General features: G+C 38.9%; 2 protein-coding genes across 7 annotated transcripts in view; one reads left to right on the forward strand and one right to left on the reverse strand.

Moving 5' to 3' along the window:
• Positions 1–14,181, forward strand: part of LOC308689745 (uncharacterized protein) — an 84,159-nt gene that overhangs the window by 24,591 nt on the left and 45,387 nt on the right. For both annotated transcript variants that reach the window (XM_081363634.1, XM_081363633.1), the window contains exons 2-4: positions 6,720–6,955; positions 7,120–7,192; positions 7,287–7,377. In XM_081363634.1, the coding sequence (XP_081219760.1) occupies positions 6,720–6,955; positions 7,120–7,192; positions 7,287–7,377 (400 nt within the window). The remainder of the gene's footprint in view (positions 1–6,719; positions 6,956–7,119; positions 7,193–7,286; positions 7,378–14,181) is intronic.
• Positions 9,558–14,181, reverse strand: part of LOC308689733 (cytidine monophosphate-N-acetylneuraminic acid hydroxylase) — a 34,660-nt gene continuing 30,036 nt past the window's right edge. For 3 of the 5 annotated variants that reach the window (XR_014030049.1, XR_014030050.1, XR_014030051.1), the window contains one exon: positions 12,648–13,903. The gene's annotated coding sequence lies outside the window, so the exon portion shown is untranslated. Of the gene's footprint in view, positions 10,391–12,647; positions 13,904–14,181 lie in introns of those variants that run through there. The other 2 variants (XR_014030048.1, XR_014030052.1) reach the window with 2 other exon arrangements.

Below are 14,181 nucleotides of genomic sequence, written 5' to 3' on the forward strand. Positions count from 1 at the left end.
GCGTTATTAGCCGGTTGTCCTGCATCCTTAATAAACAAGCTACAGTTAGTCCAAAATGCCGCCGCTAGAGTTCTAACTAGATCAAGAAAATATGATCATATAACACCGATTTTATCATCCCTACATTGGTTACCTATAAAGTCCCGTATTAATTACAAGGTATTGCTACTGACTTATAAAGCCCTAAACGGCTTAGCTCCAGTCTATTTAACCGATCTTCTATCGCCCTATAATCCATCGCGCTCTTTAAGGTCACTAAATTCGAGGCTTTTGGTCATACCTAGGATATCCAGATCCACCAAAGGAGGGAGAGCATTTTCACATTTAGCACCAAAACTCTGGAATAGTCTTCCGGATACTGTTCGTTGCTCAGACTCGCTCTCCCAGTTTAAAACTAGATTAAAGACGCATCTCTTCAGCCAGGCATTCATATAATACTTTTAATCCTACAGTTAAATCCGACCTCTAGTTCATAAACGCCAGAGGAGAACTGGCCCCCGACTGAGCCCGGGTTCTCCCAAGGTTTTTTTTTTTTCTCCATTAGGTCACCTGATGGAGTTTTTCGGTTCCTTGCCACTGTTGCCTTTGGCTTGCTCAGTTGGGGATATTTGGGGATATTTAATTGAATTAATCAATCAACGATACTATTGATCAGCATTACCGAACGTAGACGTTCCACTAGAAACAAACATTGATGTATTGTTCTAATTTATTACTGTGAAGCTGCTTTGATACAACCTGTGTTGTGAAAAGCGCTATATAAATAAACTTGACTTGACTTGACTTGACATTGGTCTTCTCTCTTTGGACCAAGAAAAAGCCTTTGATAGAGTGGACCACTCTTATTTATTTAAGACTCTTGAGGCTTTTGTCTTTGGTCATCGTTTTGTGTCTTTTATTAAGCTCATGTACAGTGATATTTATAGCATGTTAAGAGTAAATGAAACACTAACAAGACCTTTTTCAGTGACAAGAGGAATAAGACAAGGGTGTCCTCTATCCGGTTTACTCTATGCTATTTCTATTGAGCCTTTTTGAAGCCTGTTGAGAACCAGATTATGTGGTATTGGTGTTCCTGGCTGCCCAAAAGTTCCCCAGGTAAAACTTTTAGCATATGCAGATGATGTAACTCTGATAATTAGGAATTCAAATGATATTGACAATATTAGTTCATGTTTGAATATTTTTCAGAAAGCTACCCCTGCAGGCATAAATTGGGAAAAATGTGCTTCTTTGTTGATGGGGGATTGCCATATTTCAGGACCTCCTAATTTGCCAAATCATTGTAAATGGGCACAGGATGGTTTAAAAGTTCTAGGCATCTATTTTGGAACTGAGCAGTATATGGAGAAGAACTGGGAAGGAGTGGTTGACCGGGTTATCAGTAAAATTCAAAAGTGGAAGTGGATTCTCCCACAGCTTTCATATAGAGGGAGATGCCTGGTGATTAATAATCTGACCGCTTCAATGTTGTGGCATAAGGTCACAGTGTTGGATCCCCCTAAAGAATTGCTTTCAAAGGTTCAAAAGGCATTTGTTGATTTTTTTTTTTTTTTTGGAATGGCCATCATTGGCTCCCTCCTGGAGTGCTTTATCTTCCCGTTGCAGAGGGAGGTCAAGGCCTTATACATGTTCAATCCAAAATTGCAGCAATGAGACTACAAACATTGCAAAAACTGTTGTACTGCTCCGATAGTATGCCATGGATTGATTATTGTTTGTATATTCTTAAAGAACTTGGAGGAACAGACCTTGAAAAAGAGCTATTCTTAATTGAGAAGCCTTGAGTTAAAAATGTGAATTTTTCTCTTTTTAAGTTCTATGAATCCATTTTTCAATCATGGAGTTTGTCGAAGAGGCGATAGCGGCCCACTTATGCCCGCCCTCCGCTGGACGGCGCGCTAAGCTGGCCCTACCCTCGAAAGCTTGCCGCACAACGTCAAGCCTGCTCCGCCGCGCTTTCTCCGCCGCCGGGCAAGCTGCGTCAGTGCTGCACACCATGGCCACACTGCAGATCTTCCAGGCTGATCTCCTCCGAAGGCTGGATAAGAAGGGACCTGAAGCGATCTGCGTGCCGGACTTGAGGAGCGCCACGGACCTCGCTCTCCGTGCCACTAAGTCCACAGCACAGGCCATTGGGCGGACTATGTCCTCTCTCACCGTGACTGAGAGGTACCTGTGGCTGACGCTCTCGGAGATGGCCGAGTCCGAGTGCACCACGTTCCTCGACGCCCCGCTTTCTCCCGCCGGCCTCTTCGATCCTCCGTGAAGGACTTTGCGGAGAGATTCGCCGAGGTACAGAAAGCGTCACATGCTATGAAGCACTTCCTCCCAAAGCGCTCCAGGTTCGAAATTGAGTTTTTAAAAAAAATCTGATCCATTAGGTGTTTATTAATGCCTGTGTGGTGTTATTTTTGTAAAAAAAAATTTGTTAGTAGTTATTAATATAATAAAAAGGTTCCATCTCACAAACATAAACCGAGTTTAAAAACTTTGATGCTCAATAAACTACAATAAACGGAGATAGAACCTTATAATTCTAAGCTCTCTATTTGTTAACCAAACTAAAATACCAATTGCAAAATACTGAATTATTATATAAATATAGTTCACCCAAAAATGAAAAATAAGTAATTTACTCACCAAATTCCAAACCTGTTGAGTTTCTTTCTTCTGCTGAACACAAAAGAAGATGTTTGAAGAATGTTTGCAACCAAGCAAATAGAGCATCCATTGACTACCATTATTGGAGAAAAAATGATTATGGTAGTTAAATGGGAAGCGACATCTGCTTGGTTACAAACATTCTTCCAAACATCTTTGTGTTTAGCATAACATAGAAAGGTATATAGGTTTGAAACATGAGTGTAGTAGACATGAAAGCGTCAATGGGTTTGATTGTCACGTGATCACGGTGTAGGGTCACGGGATTATGTAGGAATGTGAATATTAGTCACCTGTTCACTGATTGTGAGGGGGAAAGGGGGTGAGCAGGGACGATGTATTCTTTGTTGACCACTAAACTTCGTACCATCGAGAAACATCAATCTGTGCAAATGCAATAAACAAGAGCAAGAAAAGTGATTTTCTTCTCAGATGTTTTATTTTTGCGTCATAAGTGCAAAAGTCCTTGCTTAGTCTCTCAGCGGCGAGAGACTAAGCTATCCTTTAAACACATTGTTCAGCTCTTCCTGGAGCATGTTTCAGGTGTTCTGTCATTGCTGCATCAATTTCAGTGTCTGTAGCATTTGGGCTCCACCTCTTCACAGCATCTAAGGGAAGAGAATATATTTGTTTTTAAAAAAAAAAAAAAAAAAAATTGAGGTAAATGACATGCACTTATTTTCAAAATATTTTTATGGTCTACAGCTAAATTTAAAAAACCATGGAACAAGATGAATGAATCATGAATGAAACATTAGAAAAAGGTAATCAACATGCATTACATTTTATTGTATAAAGATTTTCTGCTTTAAATTGGTGTTAGATCAGTTGGGGGGAACAGCATTTGTCCCCTGCCTCTTCAATACCACTGTGGTGTCCTTGAGAAAGAGCCTTAAATAGGTGTGTAACAGTGAGAAAGTGTTGTAAAGTTTTTCTTTCTTCAAAGCAGAGACCAGGAGACAGTCGGGATCGCGTTCAACGGAAGTTATTCTTTATTGAGAACTCCGCTGTACGTGGCTGCAAGAATCCTACATAATCTGATCTAACATAACTTCACTAACTTTTACATAACTTTTAAAATAAATGTTATCTTATAGGCATTTTTGGGACTTTTGGGGGTGGAGACAAATTCAAATAAAGCATGTAAATGAGTATACAGGTTAAGCCTTAAGGTAACAAAAGGTGAGATTCTCAGTGAATCATTCGTGTGCTAATCCCATCAGTCTGAGTGAAACTGGGGCTAAAGAAAACAGGAATTGCAACTTTGTGGAGATCTTAACCTTAAAAGCTAAAATCAGTATTCTTCACTGTGATGTTATGTAAGGAAGCATATCTGAAATAGATTCTTAAATTTTAACCCTTCAAAGTGAACAGGACATTTCTGATAAAGACAGGGGGCTGTGATGTCCCCTAAATAGACATGTTTAGCAATTCTAAATTACAAAATATTTTTTAAGCAGTTACTGAAAACATACATGTTTAAATCCAGCCAAATTTTAGCCAAACTCAGTTAGCCAATCTTAGTTGACAATGTGGGCATTATTTCTTTCAGTTCATAAATGTCAAACAAGTAAAACTCTATACGTTAATCTAATAATTACAAAATGTAAATACCCAACAGTAGATTTCTAATAATATGGATGGATACAAGCATGGGCGTCAGTTTGGTTTGAAATGTGCTGGGGACAGAGACGCATTCGGAAGTGCATTTTCAGAAGTGCTGGGTACAATGACGCATTCATTTTTTTTTACTCTCTTTCGCGCAGGTTATGTTTTGAAAGACGATGTCCTGTTGCTCAGGCATGCACGGCCCCACTTTTCAGCAGGCCCACCCAAAACTTAAAAAAATGATTATTATTTTTTTTTTTACTAGGCTATATTCTAATTTTGTCAATAATTATATAAAAAAATCGCCAATAAACTCATAATTTGTGCTAAAAGAGTGTTTAGTTTTAAAAACCATTTTAAAAAGCTGGTTATATTGTGATATTTCTGCGCAAGTTCAGCAGACAGTGAGGTTCGGGTTTGTTCCGATCAGAGCTGAGAGCTCGTGAGTGGAGAGCGCATTTCTGAATATTCCGCTCCGCTCGTTCATTCCGCAGTGTCGCTCGCTCAACCCAGATCAGATGTCCTGTTGCCTGGTTCGAAAATATGTGGAATAAGGTCTGCTTCCAACTAAAAAAATTTTTCCTAGTCGACTATAGGCTAGTTGTTCATTTAAGTCATTCGTGGACAAATCGCCCCTTTATATTAATTTAATTACTTATATAGCCTACCCTACAGGATAATAAGCGTAGGTTACGTAATATAACCGCACTCAAGCGCACGACCGCAAGCATAAAGCTTGCCACAAAGAACCGGTAAAAGATTATGATTATGACTGCGTCTAAATGTGTCTAAATACGCTGATAAAATACATTTGTTTAACTTTTATTTTTAGATATTTATATTTTGTCTTGTGCACCCAGCAAATAAATCACAATGTTTATTATCATTATTATATTCTAAATAATATTTAGTGAAAGTGCAGAGCAAGCTGTCATTTTGCTTTTATGCATATCTGCTTTCATTGATATTTTACATATTTATATGTGAATAAAGCATGTTTACATGCATCCTGTGCCTTAAAACACATTTGAGTTTGATTTTTAGATAGTTATATTTTGTTCCAGTTCTCAAAAATCCTAATGTTTAAAGGTCCCGTATTATGCCCCTTTTCACAAGATGTAAAATAAGTCTCCGATGTCCCCAGAGTGTGTATGTGAAGTTTCAGCTCAAAATACCCAACAGATCATTTTTTACAGCATGTTTAAATTGACATTTTTTGGGGCTCAGAAAAACGAGCTGTTTAGTGTGTCCCCTTTAAATGCAAATAAGCTGCTGCTGGACGACCCAGGGGGCGGAGCTTCATGAGCTCGCGCTCAGTCTGTCAGAACAATAACATCTCACGGGAATGATGATAATATCAGAAACTCTTAGTAACGGTGTTCATTTCGAGTCGGACAATAATGCCTACAGAGTCAGAGTGCTGTATAGAGATGAAACAGGTATAGTTTAGTAGTTTAATTACGGTTATTATAACGTATTTGTCATCTGCTTGTATGTATCCATTATTTATTAATAGCCTACAAGTCTGCTGTTTCGGATCAGGTCCGAATGATGATCAAACATACTGATGAGTTTAATGAAGTTTATTGTACATCACAAAAGATGAAGCGTCAGTTTTACTTCAGAAAATCACCGTAAGAGCTGAGTAAACACAGTAGGCTAAGTTATAAGAAGTGCGCAAGTAGCCAGTAGAGTTGAGGGAGCATTCCTGTGGGCGGAGGTTAGTCAAGAAACGGTTCTAGTGACATCATTAAAGAAGGAAGTAGAGGGATGTAGTCCAAACAAGCCGTTCGATGTAGGCGACTTCTGTTAATTAAAATATCTCGCTTGGCATTGAACTTTGAGCTTTATAATTTTACAGATATTATTTATGCTCTAACAGCAACATTACACACTAACTAAAGTTTGAAACATGGGATCACGAAGAACGGGACCTTTAATGTCATTTTCATGTTCAAAATTATTTTAGTAAAAGTGCAGAGGAAGCTGTCATTTTCATTTATCCGTATTTACATTCAAACGTGCTAAACTAATATCTAAATGTTATATATGTTTATGTACATTCTGTACTTTAAAACACATAAAATACATTTGGGTGACTTTTATTTTATTTTTAGATATTTATATTTTGTCCCAGTTATCAAATCCTAATGTTTAAAATCAAATTATTATTTTTTTAAATTAAAAGTGTAATTTGCTTTTATGCATATTTGCTTTTAAAGATGTTAAAATTATATGTAAATATTACATGTTTGCATACATTCTGGAAACATTAAATACACTTGAGAGAAACTTTTGTTTCATTTTTAGATATCATTTATATTTTGGTGTTGTGCACCAAGCAATCATTTAGATATCATTTTCATGTTCACAGTAGTTTGTAGATTGTCTCCCTGGAGAATCTGATGTATATTTTGGGGATTGTGGGTCTGTGTGTTGTTCTGCAGGTCCTGGTTCCGGTGTGGGTCCTGGTAGCGTGAAAAGTCAGCAGCAGTTCCACAAGAACGCAGCGCCTCAGATGTCCCAGAGTGTGGAGAACATACATCAGATGAAGAAACTCATGGAGCAGGAGATGAAAAGCGACAAATACAAATCCAACAGCAACAATAAGGGCTACGTCTTCACTCTCATGCCCATCTACGCCATCGGAGTCGGGCTCTTTGCCGCTTATAAGTTTCTAAAGGTGATGACTTTTCTGTTGTTGTTATGCAGAATACAGTAATGTTTCTTCTGCATTCACGAAAGGTCAAGGAAATGATGGCACAATGCATAAAAAATGAATGGTCCTAAAAATAGGCTTCGTTATAGAGGCCAAAGCAACATGGGTTTGTGTTTTTGTGTTTGCAGATAAAGTCTGCGAGTGATTCTGAAGCACAAAAAGCCAAAGCGGCTCGAGGAGTGAAGAAGTCAGAGGAGACGGGTCTGTGTGCATGAATGAAAATGCTGAATTTTGCGTTTCTAATATCTCACCATTTATTTCATGTACTCATAGGCTATATACCATTTATTTCCAGAGAATCAGCTGAATGAGCTGGAGCAGAGGTTGGCTCAGACCGAGAAGATGCTCAACTCCATACTGACCCAGCTGGACCCGCTTACAAACTGGTGAGAGTTATTTATTGTGAAAGTGAACATGATCACACTGATTCAGATCTGCATTGGCGGAGAGAGCAGTTGTCATGTATAGGTTTGAAACGGCTTCAAAAGCAGTCTTTTCAACCACGCAGTATCATCATTTCTGTGTTACAATAATTTAAATTGACACAGAAGTGCTGGTTCTGATATAAACACTGTGTACAGAAGCGAGCAAAATAGAGTAAAACACCTTTTGAAAGTAGCTTGAAACACTTCAAAATAAAGATTGTATCAATTACACCGTTACACCAGTAGGTGGCGACAAGCGACTGTTAAAAATGAATTTGTCAATGACTAGGCTACGTTTACAAGCTGTCAATGTTCGGGTTATGGTCGGGTTAAGGTCACTATTTGGGTTTCTGAAACATTCGGAATAACCCGTTTACATGCGTGAGCAGAGTGAGTTACTCCTGTTTACATGGAATTTGCAATCAATTGGCAATATCCCGATGTAAACGGTGACGCACGGTTAGCGTCTGGATGCACGGAAAACCTTAAGACGCAATATGCGTCATTTCCAATGGGATTTTATTGATCTGTATAAATTATCAAATGTATAAATCAAATTGTTCTGGCATTTTGCTCCATTTAAAAAAAAAAAAACTTAATTGGATGCATGTGTAAATCTTTTATATGTAGGATTACATTCATGTCAGTGAGTAAGTGCTAGTATATCTCAATGTATAGTGCAAATGCAAATTCTAGTAATGCATAACTAATGCAGATGACCACAATCAATGAAGTAGGTCTTTGAAAATAATATATACCGTAAGCAAATTATTGAGATAAACAAATAAACGGCCAATTGTAGGTCATGCTGCCATTCCTGTCAGTCGAGTTGAGCAGTGAAGATCATGATGTGTTATTAAATCTGTGCATGTTGGAGTCTTAAGTTTCAAGTTTAGTTAATTTATAAAGCACATTTTAACACTGCCACGATGTAGCGAAGGCTACTTCTTAAAGATGATAAGGGCTGGTTTCAGGTGTGTTTAGCAGTGTACCAGGTGTGTCGGTCAGAACACGACAGAGATGTAAGTAATCAACTTGAACTGGTTTATTTTGACAAGTATGAGAAGATGAACATCAGAGGGGGGGAGCCACCAGTTAACATACATTAATCAATCACTCCGAGGGACAGAGAAAGAGGCTTATAGCAAATGGGCTTTGAGGAGCGTTATGGGTAAAAGCGAGTGTCAAGCGAGCAAGCAGTCATAGAGATGTGGGCACAAAGGACACAGTTTTGATCTGATGGGAGTGTAACGTATGCATTGTGCTGGTATCTTGATGTGGTTTCCCTGTAACAGACAAAGAGCAGCACTCTAACAACAGCAACACTATTACACATTACTATGTTAGCACTCTTACATAAGCCACATTATCATAGCACTAATATACAATCTATTGACTCCTCCCCTCATACATGTAAGGGATAATGTATAGTTATTACTCCACTTCGCGTCGGGATCCCGTTCAGCCTGTCGGGGTTGTTATTCACTATTATAACAACCGGCTCACTATACATTATCCCGCTTATTGCATGGCTACCTTCAAAATAAATAAATAATTTGACACTAAATATTTATTTAAAAAGGAGTTTATTGATTTAAAAACCATTGTATTGTCCAGAAGTGATCTGCTATAACTTGGCAGTGTCGCCATCTCAGCCGGCTTAGTCGCCAGGCTCTTAGGGTAGACAACTGGAGGTAGTGCTCCATCAAGCCGCCCCATCAAGAGGACATTAGGAGTCACTGGATGAGGTATAGCCCAAAGGTTTGGTATTCAGTATTGCCTCTACCTCCAGTAGATAGTAACAGGGATGGAGTTCAGCAGCTGAGATCTTCTCATTAATGTCAGGTAAGACCAGCAAACTGTCTTGTCACCTGGTCTGATGTAACTCAATATCTGTTTTTACATGTAGATGTTATGGGTCAGACTTTGGCATAAACAACATCAATCCATATTATTCAACCATTCATTGATCCTGTGATGCATTTTGCACACAATAGTTTTTATGCAATATCTGGCATGTTTACAATGAGCACTATTAAGGAAGTCTCATTTAAGAATATATTTCTAAAGGTTTTCTTCATGAAATGCTTGGATATTAGATGAGAACCACTTGCTTTGATTCCAGTTTTTTTTTTTTTTTTAACAATAGACTGCAAACCAGTCTGTGTACTGAACTGTGATTGGCCGCTTCATGTGTCATTAAGACGGTCTCTTCCTGTCTAAGTGGGCGGGTCTTGTCCAGAATACGTTGCAAAGTGAACCAGACTTGAACTTGTCTGATAAAAAGTGATTGCCAACTAGTCTAGGTGCTAACTAGGAATAGCATTAGCATAGGCATCTAAACTTCTCAGTAACTGTAAGAACAAATATCTTTCTTTAGTTTATGTGCATAACATCAAACCACGAACTACTCCTGAAGAATGCAGTTCCTCGTGCGAGCAACAGAGGACACTACAGTGTAATACATCAAATCATTTCCCTCTCTTTCCAGACCTAGCGAATCTAATCCCTAAACACTAGTAATTTATAACTTGTTTAATGTTGTGTTTTCATTTAAGTCTGGCTGGCAGCTCAAACATGACATGTTGAATTCATGAGAATTAAAGACAGAGAGAGGGATAAATGCTGTGAGACTTCACCTTCCAGACTGAGTCCACAGGGGCTGATGGATGTCCCAGCAGGCCCGGCGTCAAGGGGGAGCTTGGGGAGGGGGCTTATTAAAAAATATTCACATTTCTCCGTTATTAACGGATCAAACAGCGCTGACGTGGAAACCAGGAATAAACATTGTGCAATGAATGAACGAACTATCCAGTGTCCACAGATCAGCAACATTCACCATGGCTTTACTGTAGTAACACTAACTGCAACCATGGAAGTTTGGCATTTTCCACTAAGGCCCAGTATGCATCCACCTCTGCAACACTGACTTTCCTCAGCTGTAAACATTGCCTCGCATTTCCCACACAAGCACCTATGGAACAAAAAATGTATCAGGAATAAATATCTCTCTGTCTCTCGATGGGAAACCGCTAAGTTATATCACGTAACGTTAGTCTGGGCGGATATTAATGAGCATGACAAACGCCTGATCAAAGCTTAGTTTCTGTTATTGTAAGTTCCAATATGTTCTGTGTAACATTAATCCTGGCCTGTCCCTGCTCTCTTGGCAGCCTAGCAGGCTCATAATTGTATGGCTGTGGTCCGTCAACAATTTCCTCAACGTCCGAAATGTCATTTGCGATCCATTTTTCCCTGTTGTGTGAATCGACCGCTCTCCCTCGTGCTACGTCACGCCCGTCACGCCCATTTTCAGATGCGGAAGTAAAATTTTCTCACAAAAACGACTCCAGAAGCCACTGTAGAGTATTTATACGTTTTTTTTTTTTAAAGAAAATCTAGTTCCTACATTATTTTTCTATACATTGACTTGTTGGGTCTTCTAACCTGCAAGATGCTCTCTAAATCACAGTCATTTGTGGGTTTATAATAGAGATAGAGAATTCTGCGCTGAATTTAAATGCTTCTCAGTGGATCGCGCAGCTCTGTGTAATAGCCTAATGTTCGCGTGATCGAGATCAGCGTAACGTGCTTTGGCCGCGATCTCAGTTTTTTGGGCCGAGCTAATAATGCGCTGCTCAGATCAAACCACTTTCATTCCGCTTTTTGAGCGTTTGCCATTTGATGTTTCTCACACGCAACGCAAATGACAGGTAGGCCTATAATCAAAGAGAGTTGGGTAATTTTGTAGAGGCAAAAGTTCAAATTGAAACGTTTAGTTGAAAAGGGCGCAAAATTATACCATTCGAAGTCTGGAACCCCGACGGCAAGTTGGGGCTATAGAGAGCCTAAGTCCCTCCCCTTCCGGTCGACCACCATGGGACCATATAGTTCGGAAAAATATTGTATGGTAGTCAATGGCGAGAGACAACAAATATTTTGATCTCGTTTGAATTGTGCCCTGATTTACACATATGATGTTTGTCAATTTAAAAGATACATTTTAAAGTCAAGAAAGTCGCAGCTTGATGTAAAACTGTTGAGGTATAAGACTGTGAAAATACGTAATTAGAAAGACTACAAACCCAGAAGGCGCACATGTGACGTCATACCTTTTCTCTCAATGAATGAAGCTAACTTTACTGAAGCTAACGTCTGTCATTTTCTCTAAGTCTTACCTTATAATCGTAACGTAACGCCGTCATGCCTGAGTGTTTTGAGCCAGAATACACGCATACGAGCAACGGATCTTGTGACGTACATAATGGGAGACGAGAGATGTAGTTCATTGAGCGATTTTCACATAAAACTAAACGTTACTCTTCTGTTTTATGACAAACTGCGACTTTCTTGACTTTCATAATTACCTTTTAAATTGACAAACATCATATGTGTAATTCAGGGCACAGATCAGACGGAATAAAAAGATAAGTTGTCTCTCGCCATTGACTTCCATACATATTTTTTCCGAATTAAGGTCCCATGAGCCGGAAGCGGAGGGGCGGGACTTAGGCTCTCTATTTATCTACCTTATTCCTACGCCCCATGACTCTTTGCGCGAATTATGGGTGTAACTTCCGTTAAGATGTAAACAAACAGTGAAACACTCGCTCTATGAACGCAATACGTTAAAAAAGTGTCGCAATGAGACGATCTACTCACCCTTCAACCATCGAACATTAAAAGGAAATTTATAAGTGTAAAGCATCAACAAACTTTTAACAGACCAAATACCCCCAACTAAAAGAGCGAGTCTTTCCACAGCAATAACGGACGGGTTATCACTGTAGTAATATATGTATTATGTAACTATGTTGCCTTAATCAAAAATGTTCATTTGCAGCATTACGTGATACTATTTCAAAGTGATTTCCGTAATTTTGACAGATTATAAATTGCATTTACCTGGAAAAACAAACCTGGAAAGAGACGTGAGGATTTGAGGAGAATAACGAAATTCTTTGTGCATTCCTGTGAATTATTAATGGAATATCGTAAATTAAATTCGGGAGAACAGACCACAAATGTGCAGCATATGTTGTCCTTTTTCATACTTTTACAGCGGATATAAGAAAAAAAAAAAGAAATTAATCACGAGGAAAAGAAAGCAGCGATTGAAAAGAGCTCTTGCCATAGATATTCTTGTTATAACATGTCACGTTAAAAATACCAAGTGTACGTTACTCTCATGATGTCTGAAAATAAATCATGAAGGAAAATTGACATCTTATCCAGTCAAACTGACAGATCAGCTTTATTTGTAGGGCAACCTTATGATTTGAAATGATTCGTTTCAGCCTTTTTGAATGGAAGTTCCCCAAACCGGAAGTGCCACCCATAATTCAAAACGCAGTGAGGTCGCCAGGAATACGGTGGATAGAATGTGTTTAGCGGGCAACTCACAGCACCACGTTGGAGACCACTGCTATTCAAATATAATGTAAGCAAATTTAAAAGTGCGCCTTAACTTTCTGTCAGTAGCTATAGGCCGACTCTTCTTCCTCGGTTGTTGTTTTTTACACGAAGCATATAAGTGGCCCTGCTGTTGGCTGTTCATATTGCTTTATTAGACTTTTTGTGTGTGTGTGTTTGTGTGTGTGTGTGTGTGTGTGTGTGTGTGAGCCGACGGCCCTCGGTTTGACGGCCGTTCTGGACTTTTCCAGAACGCACAGATTCTGAGTCCGTCCCTGATTATAACCTTTATTTTACCAGGAAAAGAAGCACATTGAGATTAAGAATCTCTTTTACAAGAGCGTCCTGGGAGATTTGATCCAATCAAATTTCAATATCAATACATAAATACAAAGTTAATGCATAATTTAATTATTCTTTATTCTCTATACTCTTTTAAAGAGTAACTAAACCCTAAACCAACTTTTTTTAGTTAATGATCTGTAAAATGGGGCTTTATTAGTGCTGTTCATTGATTCAAGTATTTTTTTTTTTGACATTTGTGTTTAAAGTGTTTTAATTTTACAAAATATGGTGTAAAAACGCCTGAGTGCTGCCCTCTTAAGGTTGAACAGTGGCTACTGCAGTTGAATTTTCCTATTGAAAGTTGTGGTACCCTCTGACGTCAGAGAGTACCAGCTAACCACGCCCTTGCCTGCAGAGAGATGCATCTCAGATGCACGCCCCCTCTCCACTGGGCTCTGCCTACTTTTCCAGCATTTTTCAAATATTGCCAGTGGGTGGAGTCAGAATGTAACTTTAATACTCTTTAATGTAATTGCATAAAATGTGCATCAAAGAGTTAATGTTCCTCCTTGTCCCTGAGGATATATGGTATTGTCTGAATGTGAACTTTAGTTTTGTGTAGTTGAGTTCAAGCTGTTTCACTCGTATGCTAACAGGTTATGGTGACAATTCAGGCAATAAAAACAGGCAAACATGAGCGGGACAGATATGGCTCTGATAATCACAACCGACAGGCAGAAGGAGCCGCAGGAGGACAGTGCAGGGTCCCAGTCTGGAGTCCACTGATATCCTACACAAACACACTCATGCTTAGGGGACTTTGATAGCAGGATGCTGTTGTTGAAAAGATAATCAGAACCGCCCAAAACACTCAACTCGCTCTTACAAATGTCTGAATGCCGTTGCATTTGCAGTGTTTCTCAACTAGTTTTGCTTCAGAACCAGAATAACAGCTTCAGTTAACAGAAATACATTTTTGTAAATGCATAAACATCGGAAATATGATTTACAGTCTAGTTTTAGTGTCTCCAAATATTAGTGGTTTCATTCTATCAAATGTCAAATAAA

Source organism: Scardinius erythrophthalmus (assembly GCF_964197995.2).
Source record: "Scardinius erythrophthalmus genome assembly, chromosome: 4".
NCBI classification, from domain to species: domain Eukaryota; kingdom Metazoa; phylum Chordata; class Actinopteri; order Cypriniformes; family Leuciscidae; genus Scardinius; species Scardinius erythrophthalmus.